Source organism: Pavona decussata, unplaced genomic scaffold (genome assembly GCF_977016875.1).
Source record: "Pavona decussata unplaced genomic scaffold, jaPavDecu1.1 SCAFFOLD_46, whole genome shotgun sequence".
Classification (NCBI taxonomy): domain Eukaryota; kingdom Metazoa; phylum Cnidaria; class Anthozoa; order Scleractinia; family Agariciidae; genus Pavona; species Pavona decussata.
This window is the reverse complement of record NW_028145468.1, coordinates 2,320,001-2,345,000: the sequence shown is the minus strand read 5'-3', so window position 1 is coordinate 2,345,000 and position 25,000 is coordinate 2,320,001. Positions and strand designations below refer to the sequence as shown.

The 25,000-nt window shown below is 38.9% G+C and overlaps 2 protein-coding genes across 2 annotated transcripts in view; one reads left to right on the top strand and one right to left on the bottom strand.

Moving 5' to 3' along the window:
• The first annotated feature begins 3,253 nt into the window (after positions 1-3,253).
• LOC146482459 (E3 ubiquitin-protein ligase RNF8-like) lies at positions 3,254-14,758 on the top strand. The gene is made up of 4 exons (XM_085107299.1): positions 3,254-3,523; positions 6,453-7,593; positions 11,165-11,539; positions 12,235-14,758. Exons 1-4 carry the CDS (start codon positions 3,296-3,298, stop codon positions 12,276-12,278), a joined length of 1,788 nt encoding a protein of 595 aa, XP_084963425.1. The 5' UTR covers positions 3,254-3,295; the 3' UTR covers positions 12,279-14,758.
• Positions 14,759-21,483: 6,725 nt separating this feature from the next.
• The window catches only part of LOC146482458 (coiled-coil domain-containing protein 42 homolog), a 15,019-nt gene continuing 11,502 nt past the window's right edge, over positions 21,484-25,000 (bottom strand). The window contains exons 9-10 of the mRNA XM_085107310.1: positions 24,364-24,480; positions 21,484-23,181 (exon numbers count right to left, since the gene is read on the bottom strand). Of these exons, the coding sequence (XP_084963436.1) occupies positions 22,966-23,181; positions 24,364-24,480 (333 nt within the window). The 3' untranslated portion in view covers positions 21,484-22,965. The remainder of the gene's footprint in view (positions 23,182-24,363; positions 24,481-25,000) is intronic.

Below are 25,000 nucleotides of genomic sequence, written 5' to 3'. Positions count from 1 at the left end.
AAAGTTAAGAGGAATTATGTTATACATCTGATGAACGAAGCTAGATGTCCTTATTACAGGCAATTTATTGATAAAAATAGTTCGGACCAATCAAAGCTGTTCGGGGCTAGTAAGAGTCTATCAAATCTTCTAGCGGAGAAGTCTTTTCCAACTCATCAGTACCAACGCCTCTGTTCTCGCAAATGAGATGGGTGTGCCCTGGAACCCTTCCCGTCATCCGTCTTGTTGCTTTGTATTGAGGAGTTACTTCATGTGATTAGTAGGATGGCTGGAATATGTCATTAGAGCATGTTTACTTCGCTGACGAATGGAAAAAGGCATTAGTACATCCCCTGCTCAAAACATCTGGTCTGCAATTGATAAACAAGAACTTTCGGCCTCTGAGTAACCTATACAGTTCACGTCCAAACTTACAGAGAAGGCGGTTGCCAACAATTACAGGAGCACATGCGAGTCAAAAAATTAAAAATTTGTTTATTTAAAAAATAAAAAACAAATTGGAAAAAACTTTAAAAAATTTATTAGAAGCCACAAAGTTTTGACGTTACTTTCGAGGGGTCGTTACCTTCGGAGGGTCCTTAGTATCGGAACGTTACGGTATGTTGTGGGACATCCAGGCACTGGCCGAGATGTTTTGCGTATCGGGTCCGCGATTATGTAGGTGTTGTCTAGTAAAATGTTCCACACAAATTAAGGGCTAAAATGATTTAGTTTTGATCGTAAGCAGCACTACGTTTATTTCCGACGTAAAATTTATCAAATTTCGCAACTTAATTCGTAAAACGGCTTCTCAGTCCAGCCTAGCCTATACAAATTTACCCGGTCATCGTATACGATGGCTTACGGAAATATATTTAGAGATGGTTTACGGAGCAAAATAAGGGCTAAAGTGATTTATTTTTGATCGGAAGCAGCACTACGTTTATTTCCGACGTAAAATTGATCAAATTTTGCAACTTCGGAAAACGGCTTCTCACTCAAGCCTAGCCAATACAAATTTACCCGGTCATCGTATACGATGGCCTACGGGAATATATTTAGAGATGGTTTACGGAGCAAAATAAGGGCTAAAATGATTTATTTTTGATTGTAAGCATCACTACCTTTATCTCTGACGTAAAATTGATCAAATTTCGCAACTTCAGAAAACGGCTTCTCAGTCCAGCGTAGCCAATACAAATTTACCCGGTCATCGTATACGATGGCTTACGGGAATATATTTAGAGATGGTTTGCGGAGCAAAATAAGGGCTAAAATGATTTCTTTTTGATCGTAAGCAGCACTACGTTTATCTCCGACGTAAAATTGATCAAATTTCGCAACTTCGTGAAACGGCTTCTCACTCAAGCCTAGCCAATACAAATTTACCCGGTCATCGTATACGATGGCTTGCTGGAATACATTTAGAGATGGTTTATGGAGCAAAATAAGGGCTAAAGTGACTTATTTTTTATCGTAAGGAGCACTACGTTTATTTCCGACGTAAAATTGACCAAATTTCGCAACTTCAGAAAACGGCTTCTCACTCAAGCCTAGCCAATACAAATTTACCCGGTCATCGTATACGATGGCTTGCGGGAATATATTTAGAGATGGTTTACGGAGCAAAATAAGGGCTAAAATGATTTATTTTTGATCGGAAGCAGCACTACGTTTATTTCCGACGTAAAATTGATCAAATTTAGCAAACTTCGGAAAACGGCTTCTCAGTCCAGCGTAGCCAATACAAATTTGACCCGGTCATCGTATACGATGGCTTACGGAAATATATTTAGAGATGGTTTACGGAGCAAAATAAGGGCTAAAATGATTTATTTTTGATTGTAAGCATTACTACCTTTATCTCTGACGTAAAATTGATCAAATTTCGCAACTTCGGAAAACGGCTTCTCAGTGCAGCGTAGCCAATACAAATTTACCCGGTCATCGTATACGATGGCTTACGGGAATACATTTAGAGATGGTTTGCGGAACAAAATAAGGGCTAAAATGATTTATTTTTGATCGTAAGCAGCACTACGTTTATCTCCGACGTAAAATTGATCAAATTTCGCAACTTCGTGAAACGGCTTCTCACTCAAGCCTAGCCAATACAAATTTACCCGGTCATCGTATACGATGGCTTACGGGAATATATTTAGAGATGGTTTGCGGAGCAAAATAAGGGCTAAAATGATTTATTTTTGATTGTAAGCATCACTACCTTTATCTCTGACGTAAAATTGATCAAATTTAGCAAACTTCGGAAAACGGCTTCTCAGTCCAGCGTAGGCAATACAAATTTACCCGGTCATCGTATACGATGGCTTATGGGAATATATTTAGAGATGGTTTACGGAGCAAAATAAGGGCTAAAATGATTTATGTTTGATCGTAAGCAGCACTACGTTTATCTCCGACGTAAAATTAATCAAATCTCGCCACTTCTCGAAACGGCTTCCCAGTCCAGCGTAGCCAATACAAATTTACCCGGTCATCGTATACGATGGCTTACGGGAATATATTTAGAGATGGTTTGCGGAGCAAAATAAGGGCTAAAGTGACTTATTTTTTATCGTTAGCATCACTACGTTTATTTCCAACGTAAAATTGATCAAATTTTGTAACTTCGGGAACTGCTTCTCAGTCCAGCCTAACCAATACAAATTTACCCGGTTATCGTATAGGATGGGTTACGTGGCGTTGTGCAGTGCGTTATGGGTAATATACTATAGTCGTACGATACACGGCTGGTAGCCGCGTACGATGGTGCATTTTCAGCGGCTGTTACCCATTGGGGTCGAGTGAATCGGTGAATTAACGAATGCTGTCTGACTGCTGCTTCTTTGTTTGTTCTGGTCTGGTTTGTACTTTGTATAATGACCAATAAGGTGTCCGGTAGTCGAACTCAGTCTCTCTCGATCGAGGTAGCTGAGGCCGATGTTATCTAATGCCGACAACTGCGTGTAACGCTGTTCTTTCAGATGTTGCGTGACGTTGTTGCTTGTGAATTGGCGGGGGGGAGGGGGTGTAAAGAGCTGAGCTCAGAGTCATAACCGCTTGTCGCTTGAGAACCCTTTTAACCTTTGGAAAAAGGAAAGCATTATTGAGTCCTTATTCCAGTTTAGTGAACAACATATAACTGTTTTCGCATGGCAAGCAAGTCGTCCCCCAAAACACGCCTCCCACCCCTGAAAGGTAGTCCCCAGAGCATCCCGTCTACTACCCGCTAATTGTTTTTTTTCGCTTGAAATTCAGGCATGCGCATTGTTGCGTCATTAGGTAAACAGTCGAGGGGCAGTGAAGGGACAATGCAATGGCGGAGGAAGCTTGTCTTCGGAAAACGGTTCCTGTGAGCGGAGAGAACGACTCATTTTGTCCAAACAGCGTTTTACTATTACCCGATAAGGCAATAACGTTTGGCAGAGTTATTTCCCAGGAGACGAGTGTCAGGTTATTGTCGAAAAATACTCCTCTCATGATATCTCGTCGACATGCTACGATTTCAGTTTCGGCGGGCAAATGGACGATAGTCGACCATGAGGTAAAAAAGCGCTGTTATTTTTTTCTACGCTGGGAACTTTTTTCTAGAAATTAGGTCAGAAGTCTCAGCTTAATGGCGTAGTGATTCAAGGCTTAATTTATCGCAGCTTTCAATTTCAAAAGCTCGTCGTTAGAAGCCTTGTAAACTAAAATTTTGCAGTAAGCGGATAAGGTTTGTTGATGTTTTTTGTTGATGAATATTCATCGCGTTGAACGCGAAGCAGCTGGTTGGATAATTCACAAAAGACCACCTAAAATGAAATCTCACTTGTTAACAAAAGTTACCTCACGCAGTTTAAATTGTTTTTTAAACAGAGCTATTAGGGAGGTTGCTTTCTTTCACCTAAGCCTAACGCTTGGGTGTCAGCTACAATTTAGCTCTAGCCAGCTTTTAATCTTTGGAATATTAGAATATAATGGTAGGTTGTAAAAATACAACGGCTTGATATACATGTAGAATAATATATGCAAACTGGGTTCTTGCACTTAATTAGAGTAGGTTGTTTGCCTTAGCTTAATAACAACATTTATTTTATTATTATTTTTTTTTTTTGGTTTTGTTTTTGAGCAAAACGTTAACCTGCTTCTGGCAATGTAGTGATCCAGTGTGGCCACATTTTAACTAATTTCAGGTGTTCCCACAATCTTGTTGAGCATGTAACTAGGAATAGAACATTAAAATATGCCTCTAGCTGATAAAAATGTAAGTGATAGAACTATCTCTATTGTTATTCTTGAAACACATTGATAACAAAGTACAGTTTTATTGCAGAAAAGCTAGAGATGATCTTTATTTTGCCTATATTTATTTTCTTCCCGACACATGAAATTACTTTAATTGCAGGATATCTGTTGACTATGGACAATGAACATTCAGTGCACCATGACCATATTTGAGCAATGTTACAATGTGTTGAATAATAATCTGCGATGTATGTAATTTCATGTGTTAAGGATATAACTTTGTATTATGGAGAGGATCTAAGCATCAGATTTCTCTTTTTGGGGGATGGGGCTTAGATTCAGAATTTTATAGTGTGCAAAACTTTAACTTATTTTTTGTTTTAAATATATTTTCTAATTATTGTTTTTAAGTTACAATCATTTTTGGGCTTAAAACCCACTTTTACAGCTGCCCTCATGATCTTGCTTTTGTAGGTGTCTTGGTCAGACAAAGGTGTAATTCAACTTTGTTGACAGTGTCTATAAATATCTCTTGTATCTTACATCAGGAAGTCTTGTTATTCTTGTACGAGTAGGTAGCCATTAATATGCAGTTATTGCCTTAGTGTGTTTACATGAAGAACTTTTTCTAGGCTTTTCAAAACTGAGGTGTTGCAGCTGGTGAAAAAAAGTTCTATTTAATGAATGGAACTTGTGCAAGGTGGTCTTGTTTTCCTAAGTTACAACATAATTAAAATAATGGAAATTAATCTCCTCTAGGCCATGTACAGCCATGTTTTTTACCTAGACTGAAATGGGGGTTCTAAAAGAGTTGAGTTCAAAATAATAAAACTCATTCTACATGTAGTTGGAAATTTGTAACCAAAATTTCTTAAATGTTATTTCATAAGAGGTAAACAACCTGAGGCTCTTGGAGGATTTCCTTGTAATATTTTTCTTCAAGTTTGAGTTTCTCACCTTGCGTTTGCTAGTTGATTAACTTGTGTTTTTCTCCTTACAATATTAACTATACACGTTGAAACATATTCAGGTGATCAGCTGTCGAGAATGTAATAAGAGGGTCGTACAGGGGGGGTCTCTTGCACGGTTCACAAACAGAAAAAATAGCAAATCACGGATCACAGAAATGAAAATTTCGTTCTCAAGCTCTTCACGGGTCACGCAAAACCTTCAGGTCACGGATTACGAAGAATAATTTGTTACATTCACGTTTCACGGGAAATAAAATCAGCTAATCACGCATCACGAAAATACCCCTGTACGACCCTCTAATGATAATTATTTAAGGATATTTTTAACTCTGCTGTGGTGACTTGGTGAACCAGATGAGTTTCACTACGGGAATTAACGAAAATGCTAGACAGTCACTTAGAAGGGTTAAATAAATATCAACTTGAACTGGTGACTTGTAATAAAAAGGCTAAAAAATGTAAGAATTTTTGTTCTCGTTACTGCTGTGTTACAATAATTGTGTGTAAGGCAGTAAAAGCATGTGCACTAGACAACGACTGATCAAACAGGATATTGGAGTAGGGGAGTTAGTTTCTAAACAAACTATGGTGCTGTGTTGGTGGGGAGTGAAACGTTTGGTTTGTTAACAGAGTTGGTAACTGAAGGTAAATTGGCCACCTTAAAGAGATTTCAAATGCTGACGTTTTGAGCGTTAGCCCTTTGACAGAGCGAATGACAACGAGCTCTAGAATCCTTTTATGATGGCCAGTTTACCTTTAGTTATCAACTCTGTTGATGAGCCAAACAAAATATTGGAGTGTTTGTCATTCATTTCAACCACAGGCCTTGTTCTGGGTAATGTTGCTCTTAACTTTAAGTCTTTTTGGATGAAATTTTACAATTCAAAGGAATTTTATCAAGCAAACAAAACTTTCATTTAGGGCAGCCTTTAAAAAGTGTTTGTATGAAATCCTAAAGTGTGATGAATCAAGGTACTGACTGAAGAGTAAGTTTGCAATGCATGTCCTATTGTTTTTATGTTGTTGTAAAAGCTGATAGCATTCTGATTGAAATCCTAAAGTTCAACCATCAACAAAAACAAACTAGCGCTTTCTTGTGTTACTGTTTGTTCTACTGTACAAAGTGAAAGGGTTTGAACAGTTGTTTGCTACCATTTTTTTGTTCAATATTTTATATTTATTGTACAAAACAAGGTTTGGGAGTTTTATTGGCAGATTCAACTTTGGGTGCTTGTGAGAGTTGTGTAATCTACTTTGTCTTTTTGTATGTTTCAGAGTTTAAATGGAGTATTTATCAATGGTAGTAGAATTCCACCACATCTGCAGCATGTGATTGAACCTGGTGACAAAATTGCCTTTGGTGTGGGAATAGACTCAAATCCACCAGAATTTGAATATGTGTTTGAACGTGCTGGAAGAGGCAGAAAAAGACATGCAGAGACATCCTCAAGCAACAGCAAAGGCAATTCAGTTAAACAAAGAAGGATTTTGGCTGAAAGTGGCAGCCATGTCAATGCTCCTTTTACAGCTGATGACCCTGTGGTGCATGCTGCAATTGGTGTAGCTGAAGAAAAGATTAATAAATTGAAGGTTTCTTTAGAGGAAAAGGAGAAATGCCATGCTGATGTTGTCAAGCAGTTGGAAAAGACTGAGAAAGATATGCAAGCGAAGCTTCTGGATCAGAAGGCTGAGTTAGAGAAGGAAAAGCAGGAGCTGGAAAGTGCCCTTAAAACTCTTTTTGCCGAAAAGTTAACCGAGAAGGAAGAACAGCTTAATGATCAGTTAAGAAGACAAAAAGATAGCCTGATTGCTGAAAAGGAGCAGGTTGAAGCCCAGTTGCAAGAGGAATTAAACAGAAAGTTGGAAGAAAAAGACAAAGAGCTTGAAAATCAGCTGACTCAGCAGAAAGAAGCTCTGGAGCAAGTGATCGCCGAGAAGGAAGAGCAGCAAAATAAGCTGCACTCGGAGTTAGAAAATTACAAAGCCTCTCAGGCACGATTGCTAGACTTGGAGGCAAACGAAAGGAGGATGGAATCCACGCTGCAGGAGCTGCGGCAAATTGTGGAGTCAAAAAACGAGGAGCTGCTCAAGCAGCAAGAGGAAACGAAGAGAGTGGAAGAGGAGACAAGGAAAACAGTTATAGAGCAGATGGAGGATGAGTTCACATGCATCATATGCCAGGATCTTTTCATTGACTCTACTACGTTATCATGCGCCCATTCGTTCTGTGAACATTGTTTGCAAACCTGGCTCGCGAAGAAGAACAACTGTCCCATATGTCGTCAGGTCATAACGGGAAGGCCGGTCAGGTCTCTAGTTCTTGATAACGCCATTGCCAAAATGGTGGAGTCTATGGATGAGGAGACCAAGACAAGACGGCAAACAGTCAGCCGTGAAAGGCAAGAGTTGAAAAGAGGTAATATGGTACAAAATACAGTGATCATCATTGATGGCTAAGTGAGGCCCTGCCAAACCCCTTACCTGCGACCTATCGACCTTGCCTTTGACTAGGTGTAAAATATGTGCGTCCTACCATACTATGAGGGAGAAAAGTAATGATCAGTTCCTGTCGAGAAGAGAAAATAACCGCTTGTCCAATAAAGTGATTTCTCTTGTACGGTACCTTCAAAATTAAGACCGAAGAAACAAAAGAGCAGCTGCATCCCAAATGTACCAAGTTTACCTGCATCAGAATGTGAATCCGATGAAATACCATAGGAGTAGACGAATTGAAGAATAGTGTTTCTCCTTGCTACTACTGAGAAATTTCTTCAAATGAATGCGCAAGTGTACTGCACTGAAATAAGGAATATCTGTTATTGTACACAGATTGAAAAGATTGTGAGTAGCACTTCTACTGACCAATAATTATTTCTCCAATATCTGAGTATACTTCTAGTTTCGGTGACGCAGTCCGAGTCCACACCGAACGGAGAGTGTTTACAGATACAGTGAATGTTCAGTTTCCAACTCAGTGAAAGAATCACTGAAGTAGGCAATATAGAGATGATACATTCTGCTTTGGCTTTGTCCCGTACTGTCTTTCCGAGGTGAAACCAACAAAGATTTTTAGGGGAACAAAACTATGCCATGTTGTGGTTGTTCCGAAACCACTGAATTTGCCTTTGTACGTTCGGTAAGTAAGAATAAAACAAACAGTGAGCCAAAAACATAGTGTTGCAGAAGAAATGCTATCGCCATTGCTTAATCAATAAAAAAAAATGTTTTTTCTAATCACTTTCCTATGATATTTGATTAGAATTTTCAATGCAAGGTGCATTACTTTGTGTTCAGATGTGAAATTTTGTCAGTTTCTAATGTGTCCAATCCTCAAGCACAAAATTTCACCATTTCAAAGGGGAAAAAATTTTCTTTCAGCAAGTTTTTAGCTGTCGGTGGATTTTCCATTTGCACAGGTGACATGATTTTAGGACTTGATGCATTGGCAGTGTGGGGCAAAAATATTGCATGTGTAGCCTCGCTTGCACAGGTGACTTGACAAGCCTGTTGCATTCTTTTTTTCATTTTTTTTTTTTGTGACATTTTTCTGCAGTCCTTTTAGCTGAAGCATTACCTGTGCAAGGGTGGCTACACGTGTGATTTTCACGGTGCACTGTCAATGGCAGAATTTCAAAAAAAAGGTTGTGTCACTTATGCAGGCAAAATAACGCATGTGTAACTGTGCCTTTAAGAATCATTGAGACCTATATTTTTAAAGTCCCTGCCTCATCATTTCCAGGGTATGTGGATAAAATAAAACATACTGTATGTTGAGGGAAGATATCAAAGAGCTTGACACCTGCAGGCTAAATATCCTTCTTAATTCATGTGTGTATTGTGGTTTATCTTCCTGCTTCATCAATCCATATAAAATACTATTTATTTTTGAAAATTCCTTTTTTTATTTGTGACCTAAAATATCCTGATTGTTAAATAAATGTTCTGAAGTTGCTTGCCCTCACTCTTAAAGAAGGAGTGACAGCAAGCAACCTCGAACCATTTCCGCTTCAGGCAGATCTTTTTATAGATTGAAGTGTTTGTCACAAGCTTGTGCATCTTCTCCTTTTCATGTTTTCCCAGTTACACTTACTAGTTTCACTTTAATACTAGTCTTGGAATCAGAGTATTTTCTCCTCCTAACAGTTATTTTTCAGTTGGCTAATAAATGAGAATAAACCTTCTGTAAATGAGTGAAAGCCATGTTTTTGGAAAAGCTTGCCAATGATAGTAATTGTGATCATTAAATATGACATATAGCATAAAGCATACAACTAAATACATGCTGAACGTCAAATACCCTGTGTGAATTTTTAAAGCATCCAGTCATAAACAGCACCACACCCCAGAATTGGCGAAGAGACTTGCACAATAATTAGGGAGGGGAAAAATAAAGAATGACTCCGGTAAAGGCTCTGAAGTGTTACTGTACAACAACATCTTGTACTGACTGGCCACTGTTCGTTTGCAATAATTAAATCACTTTTAAAGGGACTTTTTAAAGTTGGCTGTTGTTGAAATAATTTTACCTGCATAACCTTTGATGGTTTTTAATAGAATCAATATTTTGTTTTAATTTCTGGTTAGGACAACTTGTTTTGCTGCGAGCTCAGCAAAGGTTTATCATAAAATATTAACTATTTTATAGTTTTAAATTATTTAGGCGGTGGTTGTAAACCAGTGCTACTATATTAGGCTGGCTAGTCTGTTGTTGTTAATTATAGAAGTAAAATAAAGGGATGTATTGATAAGTACCCTACAAGTGTTTGCTTTTTCTTTGCCTTGAAAACTCTGGCATGCTATTTTGAGTAATCTCTGAATTCATAACCAAAAACAAAAGGTTTCCTTGTAAATTTCCAAGGTGACATTTTTTTAGAAATTAAATTTTGTTTGAATGAATCTCTCTGGAAGTTGATAAATTTTTGGAGCATGCCAGCCATCCATGAATAATTATTGTTCTATTATGAGGTTTGTAATGGTCAGAAATAAAATAAATTTTGGGAGGGTTGAATGGATTTAAGTTTGGCAAAATGAGATTTCAAATAATACTATAACCCCTTTGGTTAGTGTATTCAAGTTTGTTTTGAGTACCCCAAACCTGAAATTTTTCATATTATGGAAACGGGGAAAGGAAGCGTGTTATTTTGCTCCTACTATGAAATACCAGTAAATGCCACAAATAAATTATCACATCTTCATAGAGTTATTGTAAATGGATTTAAATCAATGAGAGCATAGTACTGTCCTGCTTTATGCATGCATGTTTGAGTTCTGTAAAGACTGTTGGATGCATTAAGTGTTGCTTGTGTGACCTGTGGTGGTATTTCTATGTCTCAAGCAATTGCTTTTTATAGAGCATGGAGAAACCATTTTCAATTTGGAAAATGATGAATTATTCCCCAGCAACATGATATTAGAGGACCGTGATGTTATCTATGTGTCCGGGGAATAGTTTCGGAGATCAGTTTGTTGTTCAAATTTGATTTTAAGTAGTCAGAGGCTGAGATCTGGGAAGAACTGCATCAGCATGAAATTTGCAGTGTTCATCAGTTGTGGCATTTAATGTTGTAAAGGATATTCCAAGCAAACTTGTCATCAAGCTTCTGCTTTGATTGAAATTTAGTTTAAGTTATGATGATATACTACTGTATTCTTAAGGACTGAAAGTTTAGCGCAGTGGTGAGAACACTTGCTTTCCACCACTGTGTCCATTGTCCTGATGTGAGTACAGGCCTTGACATTGTAATTAAGTTGAATGTTGTTGTTTGCTATTGGCTCTCAACTTACTCCAATATTTTCTCCAGTTTTTCCCTTTCCACAAAAAAAACCATTTGCAACATGTGACCTCAAGCATGGAAACCACTTGAGTGTTATGTGGCTGTTGCCTCTAAATATAATGATTTATTTACTCAAATCACCAAGAAGGTAAACTCAATGCGTAAATCACTTTCATTGGATGATTCTAATTGTGCCATTGATTTACTGTACAGCTGCATCTACTAGAGATACTCCTGGTTCACAGGGCCATCCTATTGTTGTGAACGACCCAGAAGAACATCAGCTTGCAGGCCATGCTTACAATGCTGCCCCAAGGGTGGCGCAAAATATGGCACGGAATCCAAGAAGGGAGCATCCTTTGGCCCGTGGAGGTCAACTCCAAGAGCCTCGCCCTCCTGTGGTCCACCAGAGGAATAACTTTAACAGATATCACGAAAACAGGTACTACGGTAACCATGGGAACCATGGTGGTCAGGCTGGATATCGCGGCGACGGAGGCTTTGATAGAGACTACCATCATCAGAGGAATTACATGCAGGGCATGCCAGGAACATATTATCCAGGTTATGGTCAGTGCCATTTGTGTGGTAAGTTCTCTTAAAACATGTGGTGTTTCTGCTCTGGGGAACTCCCATAGAAAAGTGATAGGGGTGCTCATGACCAATTTTGAAAGGAACTACTTAGGGGCACCAAAATTCTATTTTGTCCATGGGTGTGGCTTCAAGGCATGTTCACCACCATTTGGATTAAGCAGACTACCAGTTTAAATGTTTGAGGAGAGTTGCAATTTTTTTCTTTTTTTTTGCACCATTATAACTCTCACCTGCAACTAATCAGTTCCTAGGAAGGCTGGGGGAGGGATGTCAGTAATGCTGTTCATGAGAATTTTATTGCGTACCAAAATTTGTTTATTGGTACTGATCAGTTGCTTTATTCCTATAACTTGATAGATTACTTTGCATTATTGAATGTGTGGAGAAAGTAGTGGTGATCACAACGGTCACCAGAATATGCATATCCCGCTTTGACCACTTGGATCTGTTTCACGGCAGTCGTCCTGATTTCAAATCCAAGGCCACGCTTAGTAAATAGCCAACTGGTTTGCCTCCTACCAGTTGTGGTCTTTAACAAATGTTATGTTCAGTTTGTACACTTAAATAGTCATTTATTTAATTTATTTTTACTACCAAAGGAGATCATTATCTTGACGGCAAAGGTGCTTCATAATTTCATCTGTCAGAAGGCTTTTTTTAAGACTTTCTTTGCGGATTATTTTCAACAGGTATGAGAGGCCACTGGGCTCATGGATGCCCCTTTCAGCATTAGATGGAGTTTCATATTCCAACCACTGGTTGCAGCCTTGTGTGGCAGACAGGGCTGCAAGTCTGTACCATGTATATACCATATTACTAATTTATTACATAGTATTAGAGGAATTTTCCTTGCAAGAGAAATCATCCTTAAATAGTTGTTGGCATGGATGCGTGTTAGTGGGTTGTTTCAGTTAAGAAATTTACAGAAAAAAGTTATTAATATATTCAGTCTATAGCTTTGCAAGATGTTAAAAGGAGCAATGTGTTGTAATTATCAGCTATGTACAAAGAAAGCAGTGTTTGGGAATTATTTAATTACGTTAGCACATAAGAGATCTGTTGAAACGCTTAAAAATGGGCAATGTTATGCTATGTATGGCTTGCAATACTTTTAAGTTGCAAATTGGTGGTGAGGTATTTCTTCATTGTGGAATGGTTCATCTAGACATCATACAAAACTTACAGGATATACAGTGCGTAGCATAAACCAGCTACAAGGTTAAAAATCAAATTCAGTGTGACGCAGTTGGTATTTCGAGTTTTCGTTCCATTTAATTCCGTCTGACCTCTTGTTCTCACATAAAAGAAACATAGGATTAATGATTAGCATGACAGCCGCCCATTTGAATTTGCATGAAGGTTGCTGCACTGTCTAAAGCATATCTGGCACCCAATAATTCCACCGTTCAAGGTGATGTAAAAACTCTTGAAGAGGGCAAAAAATCTATGCACTGTGTCTGGCTTTCCAGGAAGGTCAGCAAATACACTATGTCAGGTTGACCAGGGAAGTTTAGAGGGTTAATGCTGTGCCAGGATACCTTTCTTTTTTTACTAATATCAACCAGAAGTTCTTGAAAACACAGTGTGGTCAAGAGAGAAATAATCTTTTTTGTCCATGTTTTCTTATCAGCAGCATGCATGCCAGACACATAGATTCCACTTTGAAGGAACTCTTCACTACATCAACTTCACCCTTGTATACTAATCCACTCCAAACCCTTGGCTGATCCTGATAAGAAATTTGGTTAATCAATGGTAGTACTAGGCCGGGTGCAAGAGACACTGGGCTTCTTGTTCTTTTTCTCCCTTTTAGGATCACGCCTTTAATAGGGCCCATAAATGTGTATAGTTGTAACGAGTTTTGAGGGATGAGATTATCCCCAAAGTTAATGTAAATACAATTACACGGATAGGAATAAGATCGATTTTGCAAACTATCAATTCACTCCATTTCAGCTTATTTGGTATTTACAAACCATGTGGATGTGACATAAAAAATACCGATAATACTTTGATTGGCTGGGGACATAATAGTGCACTCAATTTTCTTTGTCGGTATTTCGAGTCGAGACTCCAGCTCGTTCCAGGTTGCTAGTGAGATCGTCTGACCGATTCAAACGAAGGTGACCTGGATCGAGGCTGCTATATCGTAATGGACACGGTGTGCCTCTGCGTTGTACGTACCGCGGGATACACCTTGGGATTTTGGACAGAAGTGTGCCGCCCAGAGTTGAGATGCTTTCCAGACCAAAACGTGGTTTTTTCAACCGTAATCACAATAATTTTCAGATGAGAAGGAGGATAAATTCATACCAAATGGAAGACAACAATTATAGACTATTTTACAGCCGGCAAGACGATTGAAAAAACACTCTCTGAGGCGGCACACATACTGTTTATGTGGTAGCAGTATCATGCCAGCATATCTTATAACTTAACGACAATACCTTCCCTTCCATTTATGTCCATTGGAAGAACACAGTCGAATCCCGGATTCTCGGATTTCTCGTTCCAAAATCCCCCACACACCTCTCTCTACTTCCTGTGAGGTACTCCTCACATGTGTTGGTGAGGATGTACGCCTCGTGTAACCTCCATTCTACTTGAACCCACAATACTCTGTTTCCATTGAGTTTTCGAAAAGACGGGATTCTGCTGTAGGGAATATACCGAAAATCTTGATTTTTTTGTCATGATTTACACTTCCACTATGGTGTGTTAATTTGACTCCAGGAACACTACACATAGATTATACTGAAAATAGTGGCTTTTCATTCGAGTATCACATAACACAGACCTACCACACTATTTTTAGGCGTTAAATACCATCTTCCAATGTTGGTATACTACGCGATACAGGTTGATGTTGCCGCAAGAGAACATGACCTGTGGCAGAAACTAAGTTGCAACTAAAGCAATGCTTTTTAAACCCATCTTGTTGAGATCTATCTTCCTTAACTTTTGAGCTACTCCCTCTGTGCTTTTTAAGTGCTTAAAGCCGCTCAGTGTTATGTGAGCCTCGAACACTTAACGTGTCGAGTCGCAGGCCTCGATTCTGAATCAAAATTTGAGTAAAAATTTATGAAAACGTTTGAAATAATGTACTCTATTAAATCTAACACACTGGATTGTATCGAACTAAATTAATAACTTATTGCTTTGTAAGATAATGTTTCAGGGCTGGGCGAAAATAAAAAAAAGTTTACCAATAGATTAATGTTGTGTGGTTGTTCTTGGGCAAACATGGGATAATGAAAAACGCACTGCTCTTTTTTGTTGTTGTTGTTGTTAATGGTGAGTTATTCACGAACAGAAGGCTAAGGGTTGATCGCTCTTGACAAACATTTTATCAATAGATTGGTTTTTTGGGCTATGTATTACATTTAAATTCCAAACATTATAAAAGTGCATTTGACGTTTTTCAGCACGCACTAATAGTGTTTTCCAAAGATGTTCAACCTTGTCTCCATATTCTTAAAATATTTATACGGGTCGGAAATACTTTTAGGCAATATTAGACTTAATATTTAGTTTCAATAATAATTTGCTGCATGTTTGTCAAACATTTTAAAGCCCCATGATGTAATCTAAAATGTGTATGACACTGACTTGTAAAACGTCAAAAAACAAACGTTTATAAAACTTACGTTTTTATAAACGTTTGGTTTTTAAAGTCAGTGTCATACACATTTTAGATTACATTATGTCCATTCCTGACCGCAATTTCAGTATATTTCATTTTAAAGCCCCATTTGCCAAGAATATCTCCTTTTACTGTCTTCTTGAATGTTTATGCTACTTTCTTAGATTTCGGTCAATTCTAGATCAGAATGAACCGTGCTGTTTACACGATTATGTCTCAGATATATTTAAAATTTGTAAGGACGGTACCTACTTTTGTTACTGCGCATGCGTTTTGCGCATCTCGAGATGAGATACTCGGGTTTCCTATAGGTAGTAACTACTAATACAGGGATATTTTTGCGCGGTTTAAAACTATGCTGAGAAAGCAGAACTTAGCAACTGCTCTTGGTATTCCATAAAAGATTGGCGGTAACCATGCATTTTTCAGAGATAATTAATCTTCAATTTGTTGAAATGCCATACATTACTTTGTATTATAGCGCTTTTTAGAATTATTGTAGCTTAATTATCTTTGAAAAATGCGTGGTTACCCCCAATTTTCTTTTTGGGTTTCAATAGCCCTTGCTAAGATCTGTCTGCTTTTCCCTCAAAGTCATAAAATGTACAAAAACACCTCTTAAGACTTTTACCTTTTCAGAACAAAGCAAGCTTTTGTGGGGGCTACTTGTTCATTCCAATCAAGCTCGTTAGCGATCCACTTTCTCCAACGTTTTGAAAAGAACTAAAGCTGTGAGATTTTTCATTTTATGTCTGGGTATTTCGTTGACACCTATGCCGTATAGGTATGTCCGCATGTGGATATGAATTTTATGTTCTCGTGTATATAATATCTCTTATGAGTGAGCGAAGTGAAATCGTGAGAAATAGCTCTCAACATTCGAAGATAAGGCTATGTCTAGCACTACTAGTATTTTATGCCGTTGTGAAAAATTCCCCTGCCTGGCATGAGAGTGGACAGAAGTGGCCCAAAACCGCCGACATCTTTCCGCTCGAATCCAATCCTCGTTCCTCGTTGCAACTTCGTTTCGGTTCGATTCTCTGTTCACACCACTCAAGAAAGTGTAATGAAAACCTATCCGAGATGTGACGATTCACTTTCAAACCGAAGTAGCGCAGCATCGCTTCGGCACAAAATCGATCCGTACTGGCGGCTTTTTGTGTGTGAACGAAAGCCCTATCCGATATGTTTTTTGTGCCGGCACAAGAACTACTAGGTTTAGTCTGAAACATAGCCTAAAAATCGTATCCACGCACGGGCACGTAATATCCTCGTGACACATGATTACGTACGGATTTTGAGGAACCTGGTGTCCTCTGATCTGCTACAGTGATATGTAGGCAATCTGGAATCGTGTTTATATAACTGTCACCCTGGTCACACAAGGAATGTCTGCCGTCTTCCTTGTTCAGCTGTCATGAAATCATGACGGGGAACCGAATGTCTTTTGAGACCAGACGAAATAGCTTCAGGTCTCCACCCATCTCCAATAGTCTCCAACTCAAGCGACTCCCTAAGATCTGCACTGATCATGCGGTGGTTTTTAAAACGAATTAACTTCACGAGTCGTAAAAGGCTGTGAAATGATTACGCGAGTCTTGAACTGTTGAGCCGAAATTTGCACCTTCAATAGTTTCCAACTCCAGCGAACCCCCAAAATCTCCACTGACTGGCTATACTTGATAAAATGTTTTAAGTCCTGTTCACGAGGCGTAAAAGGTCGCAAAAGGTTGCAAAATGATTACGCTAGTCTTGAATTGAACTGTTGTTGTTGATCTGAAAGTTGCATCTTTTTTTTTACCACTGAAGCAGATTTCAAAATTAGCACCAGTTCTAAAAGCTTTTTGCATTGAAGATAAGAGGAATATGTCTTATCCTCCGTTAAAAACGGCGAATCTGTATTGTATTTGTAGGCTAACTTCGGAATCTATATTACAATAATATCATTTTTCTCGGTCATATATCCAACATCTGAAGCGCATCTAACCGATCTTTCACATCCGCGTAGCATTTGTATCGTATCTCGAACTTGATTCTCTGCCGTTCTGAGGCCTGATTCACAAACCCTCTCAAGTTAAGGTATAAAAGAATTATTCTGTATCAGTATCTGTGCCTTCTGCATTGTATTTAAGGCATATTCTTATCGAATCGCTATCGTATCTAAATCGTCACTTTATTGTACATGTCTGTGGTATCCAAATTGCATCTATATCGCATCTGTATTGTATCTTTATGGTATCAATACATTATCTTAATGTATCGCATCTGTTTCACACTAGTATCACATCTGTATCGTATTAGTATCGCATCAGTAACCGTATCAGTATCGCATCTGTATCATTCACATCTGTATCATTTCTGAATCACATCAGTATCGCATCTGTGTCATATCTGTATCATATCAGTATCGCATCTGTGCCATATCTGTATCGCATTTGTAAATTGCATCTGCGTCAAATCTGTATCCTATTTGTATACCGCATCTGTGTCATATCTCTAACACATCAGTATCGCATCTGTATCGTATCTGCATCATATCTGTATCGTATCTGTAACATATCTGTATCGTATCTGTATCGTATCTGCATCATATCTTTATCGTATCTGTATCGTATCTGTATCATATCTGTGTCGTATCTGTATCGTATCTGTGTCGTATCTTTATCGTGTCTGTATCGTGTCTGTATCGTGTCTGTATCGTATCTGTATCGTATCTGTATCGTGTCTGTATCGTATCTGCATCGTATCTGTAATGTATCTGTATCGTATCTGTATCGTATCTGTATCGTGTCTGTATCGTATCTGTATCGTGTCTGTATCGTATCTGTATCGTGTCTGTATCGTGTCTGTATCGTATCTGTATCGTATCTGTATCGTATCTGTATCGTATCTGTATCGTGTCTGTATCGTATCTGTATCGTATATGTATCGTATCTATATCGTGTCTGTATCGTGTCTTTGTCGTGTCTGTATCGTATCTGTATCGTGTCTGTATCGTATCTGCATCATATCTGTATCTTATTATTCAAAACATTGTAACACTGCTCAAACATGGTCATGGTGAACTCGATATACGTCGTCCGCACATAACAGATATTCTGCGATATACGTAATTTCGTGTATCGGGGAGAAGGATGGCACAGCGCGCGCTTTCAAAAACGACCTCGCAAGTACACCAAATTATTAATAATGCTGTTTCATAAAAAAAAAAGAAGGCAACCAAGTTTGCTGTCGATATTTGTAATGGTTGGTGCAAAAACATTTACTGCTTATCACTTTGTTTATGAACTGGCAAATTACAGTTCAGCAAATTTTTTTTGCTTGACTCTTGTATTGTTCCGTATTCTAGCAAAGGCTCGGAAATTTCCAACCGTATTTTCTTAGATTGGTTCTCGCAACAATTAAAAGCGTCCTTCGACTCGCCTTGAAGAGATGGAAGAAACCACCCGAGAAAACCGAGCTCGCAAATGAAGTGCCTCGAGAAATTCTCTCTCTCTGGTAGACAAAAAGATAGAAGTAGTACAAAGCAATCACTCTCGGAAACATTAGAGCTGGCTGAAAAAAAAAACCGTTTAGTATCATAACAGATCCAGAGTTCTTGCAAGCAACAAGGCACTAGATGCGTTTGTCAAAACACCGAGGAAAGATAGTGAAATTGCTTGCGCAGTAAACAAAGAAACACTCACACGAGAAATCGTTGAAAGGCTTTTTCAGTCTTTTCAACTCGGCCCAGAGGACACAACAAATCCCTCGCAACTTCCAACTGGTTTCAGCTTTTGACGCTATAACTTTGTGGAAATTTTTGCTAAAGCGATTGGCGCGCTAGACGAGTACTCAATTTTGATGCAGGTTCGGTCAACGCTATTGATTTCATTCAAACTTGAACAGGGCTGCCACTTTCATACATGTACGTCCGCGCGCGATCAAATGTTACAAGTCTCTTTTTTAACAAAAAAAGATTGCCTTCAGCTTTGCTGCTTTCAATGTGTTGAATAATAAAACAATTATCTTGCTCAAACTTGCCGAATATTGCCTGATTTTAGCTTCGGCTAAGTATCAGGCGATATTCCGCGCGATTTCGCAGGATAATTGTTAAATATCTGTATCGTTTCTGCATGTATCATACCTGTATCGTATGTGTAGCATATCTGTTTTGTATCTATATAGTATCTTTATGGTATCTGTATCATATCTGTATCGCATCTGTATCGTATCTGTATCATATGTGTATCGTATCTGTATCTTATCTGTATCGCATCTGTACCGTATCTGTATCGTATCTGTATCGCATCTGTATCTTATCTGTATCATATATGTATCGTATCTGTATCATATCTGTATCGGATCTGTATCGTATCTGTATCATATCTGTATCGGATCTGTATCGGATCTGTATCGTATCTGTATCTTATCTGTAACACATCTGTATCATATCTGTATCATATCTGTATCGTATCTTGTCATATCTGTATCAAATCTGTAACATATCTGTATCATATCTGTATCATAGCTGTATAGCATCTGTATCGCATCTGTATCATTCGTACTGAGTATCGCATCTCTATCATACCTGTATACCTTTTGTTTCTGTATCAAAGTGCTTTTTACTGTTGAAATTTATATGTGGGACGGGTCATCAACATACAAGTAGAAAGTGGGGAATTCATCACAAGATACCCAACATGAAGCAACTTCCCCTGGATGGGATGGTAGTTTATCACAGGATACGCAGCATGAAGCAACTTCCCCCGGATGGTAGCTCATCACAAGAGACCCAGCATGAAGCAAACTGAGAGCATTGCTACCTTCCCCTGGATGGGATGCTAGTCAATCGCAGCGTTTTCCCCAGCAGTATATCGCCCCATTTATACACCTGGGTGAAGAGACACAACGAGGAAATAAGTTTCTTGTGTGGAAACAACATTGTTCTTATAGGCCCATGTTCACCCAAGAGACATTGCGCGCCGAGCTGAATTTCGCACAGTCGAAAATTCAGAAAATTACCAGCGAGCACTGAAGAGCGAAAGTAATCCACATTCATCGAGCTCATTTCAAGAACAGTCTTCGTGTGGAAAGGAAAATCGGAAAATCGTCGGTCGCTTCTAAGTAACATCTCGCCGTTGGCAATGTAGTTGTAAAGTTGTTATTCCGAAGGAATATATTCATCTCAGAGACTCTTCGCATAGCTTTTATTCTGCAACAACGGAGCGGGAGGATTTTTTGTCTCCATGCATGCATCTGTTGTAGCGATGTTCCTGATTTCTACGGATGTCTGACCTTAGCACGTAAGTTTTTTTAACTCCATTCGATTTATTCTCCCGATTCACGAAAACAGCGTTGTGACGAGACGGAATAAACTGTATGGTTTTCTTGGTGGCGTTCCTTCGTTTTTTCCTATTGGCACAGGCAAGTAAATTAAAATACTCATTCGCTTCGTAAGCAATATCATAGCTTTATCATCAAAGGTAGAAATAATTTCATGATAGATCGGCGCATCGCGCTTTTATTTTGAAAGCGATATTAACTGAGCTAACATTGAATCCAGCACTGTTAATTTCTTTTTATGTCAGCTTCAATAATAATCGAAAGGACCCTTTAAGATTACTGTCTAACTTATACAACAATAGAATGAAAATCTTCAAACAAAATTATTTAATGTTGAGGGCTGCCGGTTGTAACTGTTCGACTGTTTCGCCGCGTCGCTCAAAGGAACGAATGCAGAAAAACGAACCAAACCCTCGACTTTCGTTTGCCGAGAATTTTACACAAAGGAGTACAAAGAACTCGAGCGCTTTGGATCGTAAATATTTCTTACAGGTGCAGAGATTAAAATAAATCGGAGCGACCGGAACGAAATCGAACAGTCCGATTTGCCTGGTCTGATTTATTTTGAATGCGCCAGGACTTTCATCCCAGTGGAAATATTCTGGTAAACCAATCAGATCGCAAGACTAAACAATAGAAGCGCTTGTAAACAATAATAAAAGGCCGCAAAGCCGAATGGGTGAAACTGGGCCTTTAATGGCTTTACTTGATCTTTGCAGTTGTCAGCCGTGCCTTTTCACTTCCGGTAGTGTGACGTAATAGCCTTTTGTGTGTTATCCAATGACCGCAATGTCCAGATGCTTACGGAAGTTGGGAGTGAACAGGTTTTCACCATATCATAGTATTTATTCACGTTCCCCAAACCTAATCCCTTGAGAAAGAGGGTGGAAGAGAGAGGGGCCTGGGGACGAGGTTGCGAAGTTACGTGCAGCGCGTAATGTTTTGATTTGGCGACCAGACGGAACACAAATGAATAAAACATTGAAAATAGTTTACTACTTTTCCCTAAAGAATGTTACACGTATATACATGCTATAAATATATTTTCAAATTGATTAAAAATGTACTCTGTTCGATACCAATTAAATTATCATAAAAATAAAAATTCTAGTTTTCTATTACAGATAGAAAAGGCTATGAAAAGCGGCCAGTGTAGTTCAGGGGTGGAGAGAATTTGGAAGGTAAAAAGCTGTTACTTAGCCATAAGGCCCCATAGAAGTTTGGTATCTATAAAATGAATGAAAAAAAGAACGGTAAAGAGACTCATTCTGACGAGGCATCTATCACTGAGATTCCACGAGCTTAGAGATCTTTGTTCTGGGTATAACCTCTGGGCCCAGTTGTTCAAAGCCGGATTAAGCTAATCCTGGATTAACGTGAACTTTGATTCGAGTTTAATTACTAATCGCAAAAGATTCTTCCAAAAGATTTTACCCCTCAGTTTTGGCTTAAACTTTTCTTTACTTTTAGCTTGAAATTAGGCTATAAAACCACTTTAAAAGAGCGAGATGAAAACCTTGGTTAACTTTTAATCGTAGATTAGCATTAATCGTCTTTCGAACAACCCGGTCCTGATCTTTGGTGAACAGATAGAATTCCAGTCACACCGGGTTAACGTCCAAAAGAAACCCATCTGCACGCCCAATTCTCCCCTCCCTTGAGACATTGCTCTTTGTGCCATCGTCCACAATACGGATAAGTTATCAGAATGCTACTACTTCTATAGCCTCTAATGCGACCTCGTTCCAAGGACTTTTCCCTTACGAACGAAGTGTTATTAAGGGGAGTTGTATTAGGGGCAAGGGGAGAGGGGGTAATACTACTCCTTGAAACGACTGAATGAGAGACGAACTTTTTTTTAAACTAAAAATCACTTACTCTAGTGGTTGCTAAATCTTCAGGAAGGAAGGGGGCTGGTAGCCGATCACGCAGTCGTTTTTAGGGGAGGAGGTAATACCAGTCCCCTAAAAACGACTGCGTGGTAGGCTACAGGGAGGGGGAGGGGGGGGGGGGGGGGAGAGAAGCCAAATAACGTCGCTAAAAAAGTAACCTTTGGATAACTTTCTCTGGGGAGTAACCACAGCATCGATTACCCGAAAACTGCATTACCAGCGTACATATTTTTCAGTTGTACGTCAAATTATTTTTACACTTGATTGAAAAAACGTCCAGTAGAAAGTGTGAATCTAAACGATGCGACCTGATGGGATTTTGGGGTGATCTAATTAACATGCGCATATTTTGCGTTTTTTCTCAATGTCCACGAAAAATATCAAAAATTTGAAGCCCTAAAAATATGCTCAAAAGCTCAAATGCTTTCTAGAAAACTGTTGGGTCGTATCGTCCGTGGTTTATACCTTTTACCTAACAACATTTTTCAATCGAGTGTGCTTAAAACAGCTAGTAAAGGCAATGAAAGTATTGTTTTCAATTATCTACAATTTAGTAATTGCTAGGACTGTTTAACATCGGCAGCAAATCTCAGCGCCATTTGCACGTTTCTAAGTCCTCTGGAAGGACTGGACTTGAACGGCGAGTCTAGCAGTGCATGCCGGGATACTCTGTTCTTGAGGATGCTCGAGGGACTGGGTTGTAGTCCTTCACCGGCCGTGGCGGATTCTGGGAGTCTGGCTAATTTAACAATGTCGGTGTGTTCTAGAATGTGTTCCTACAGAAGAAAAAAGAAGACGAACGTAAAGATGATATCAGACGGCACAATTTTTTAAGGACGAGTTTAAGGTATCCATTTGCACACCTGGGACTAGTCTCCTTCGCAGCCGTTGTTTGGGGTCGGGAACGCGTTGCGTGACGAGCGTGACGACCCCTAAAGACGGAGCTGCGAAAGAGACTAACCTGGGACCAGTTGTTCAAATTACGATTAACTGAAGCTAACTCAAAGCTAGTGTGAACTTTGATTCCAATTTGATAAGTTATCAATAAAGATTTTTGCAAAGGTTTTTGTCCTTCAGTTTTGTCTCTACCTTGAGCGTGAAATTAGCTTTTAAAAAGTAACATTTTCAACGAGCGGGATGAAAACCTCGGTTATCTTTTAATCGTATATTATTATTAACCGGCTTTTAAACAACCTGGCGCAACGTCTAAGGAAACAATATGGTCATTTTTCTGCAACTAATCTTAACCCCTTCAAGTCGTGCTACTTTTAAATCTTCAGACGGCTGAAATAAATTCCATACCATGATATCTAACAGATTGAGATGTTCTTAGATTTCAAGTGATTCTTTATTTTTTTTTTTATGTTTTCTACGTTGGCTTTAAAACTGAGCCAAGGTGTAGTTTGAGGGGTACACATGAAAGTTCTACCGCTGGTAATTAAAGTGCAACTAAGCCCCCAATTTTTTTCGCTAAACAAATTCTCCTAATTGGCCTGAACATTTATACGAAACAAATTTTGAGATTGATAAAATCCTCCCGTTTCTACCGCTTTTTGAAGTTTGACTTTCTTGACCCGCCGCCGCGTATTCAGGGACCTGGGTCGAGTTATTTTTGTGACATCATTGAAGGAAAAACAAGAATTGTTTTGAAAGAATTTCCTTCGATGATGTCACAACTCGTCAAAACCGAACTAGGCCCATTCTCCCTTTACGCGCAGACGCGGGTCAAAGAAGCGCGAAATTTTCCAAAGTTCAAAATTCATGAAAAAAAAAAAAAAAAAAAGGAAAAAGAGAAGAAAGCTACGGCAAATATCTGAACAAATCCCATCATTTCGAAATTTAGTTTTTGTGACGTCATCACTTTAGCACTCTTTACGGTTTATGGGATAGCCACCGCGCGCGCCTTGCAAATACCAACGAAAAGTTGGGTGTAGTCAGTGGATAGGTTAAGTTCCCACCTGAATCACTTTCAACTTTGAATCGATGTCAAGGGTTTCCACAGGAGTATTTCGAAGCCGCTGACACTTTTCCGCGATGTTATTGATTGCCATTTTTATGCAACCAAGCAATTCACTCTGCAAACAAACAAATAAATGCACTTTAACGGCTTGCTCGGAAACTATGCTACGTGGAAATTTGTCCGCACGATTCAAACTGCTCCAAATAACGAATGTGAAAGCCAGATGAAATCGGAGTTAGTATAAATCTACTAGTGGTCTATCACGAATGCCGTTCTCTGATTGGCTACGCTACTCGCTATCTATTTAACAATTAGATTGTGAGCTCGAGATTTCTATCGCGTGATAGTTGATGAGGGCGAAGCCCGAATCAACTATCACGCATAGAAATCGAGAGCGAATAATCTAATTGTTTTAGTATAAATCTACTAGTTGTTCAATACTAAACAAGTAAATTATCTATTTCCTCATCGCAGACACTTCGAAAACGCGAAGAAGCGGGCGCCATTTTGTTGAAAATCGCTACTCACTATCTATCACAGAATAGATAGCGAGTAGCGTAGCCAATCAGAGAACGGCATTCGTGATAGAACACCAGTAGATTTATACTAATCTGTGATAGATAGTGAGTAGCGGT

Excerpts from the sequence above, each read along its gene's own strand:
- LOC146482459 (XM_085107299.1), top strand. The coding sequence starts at position 3,296 with ATGGCGGAGGAAGCTTGTCTTCGGAAAACGGTTCCTGTGAGCGGAGAG. Across the intron at positions 7,594-11,164 it reads AAGGCAAGAGTTGAAAAGAG|CTGCATCTACTAGAGATACT; the intron begins GTAATATGGTAC and ends TTTACTGTACAG. Across the intron at positions 11,540-12,234 it reads TGGTCAGTGCCATTTGTGTG|GTATGAGAGGCCACTGGGCT; the intron begins GTAAGTTCTCTT and ends TATTTTCAACAG.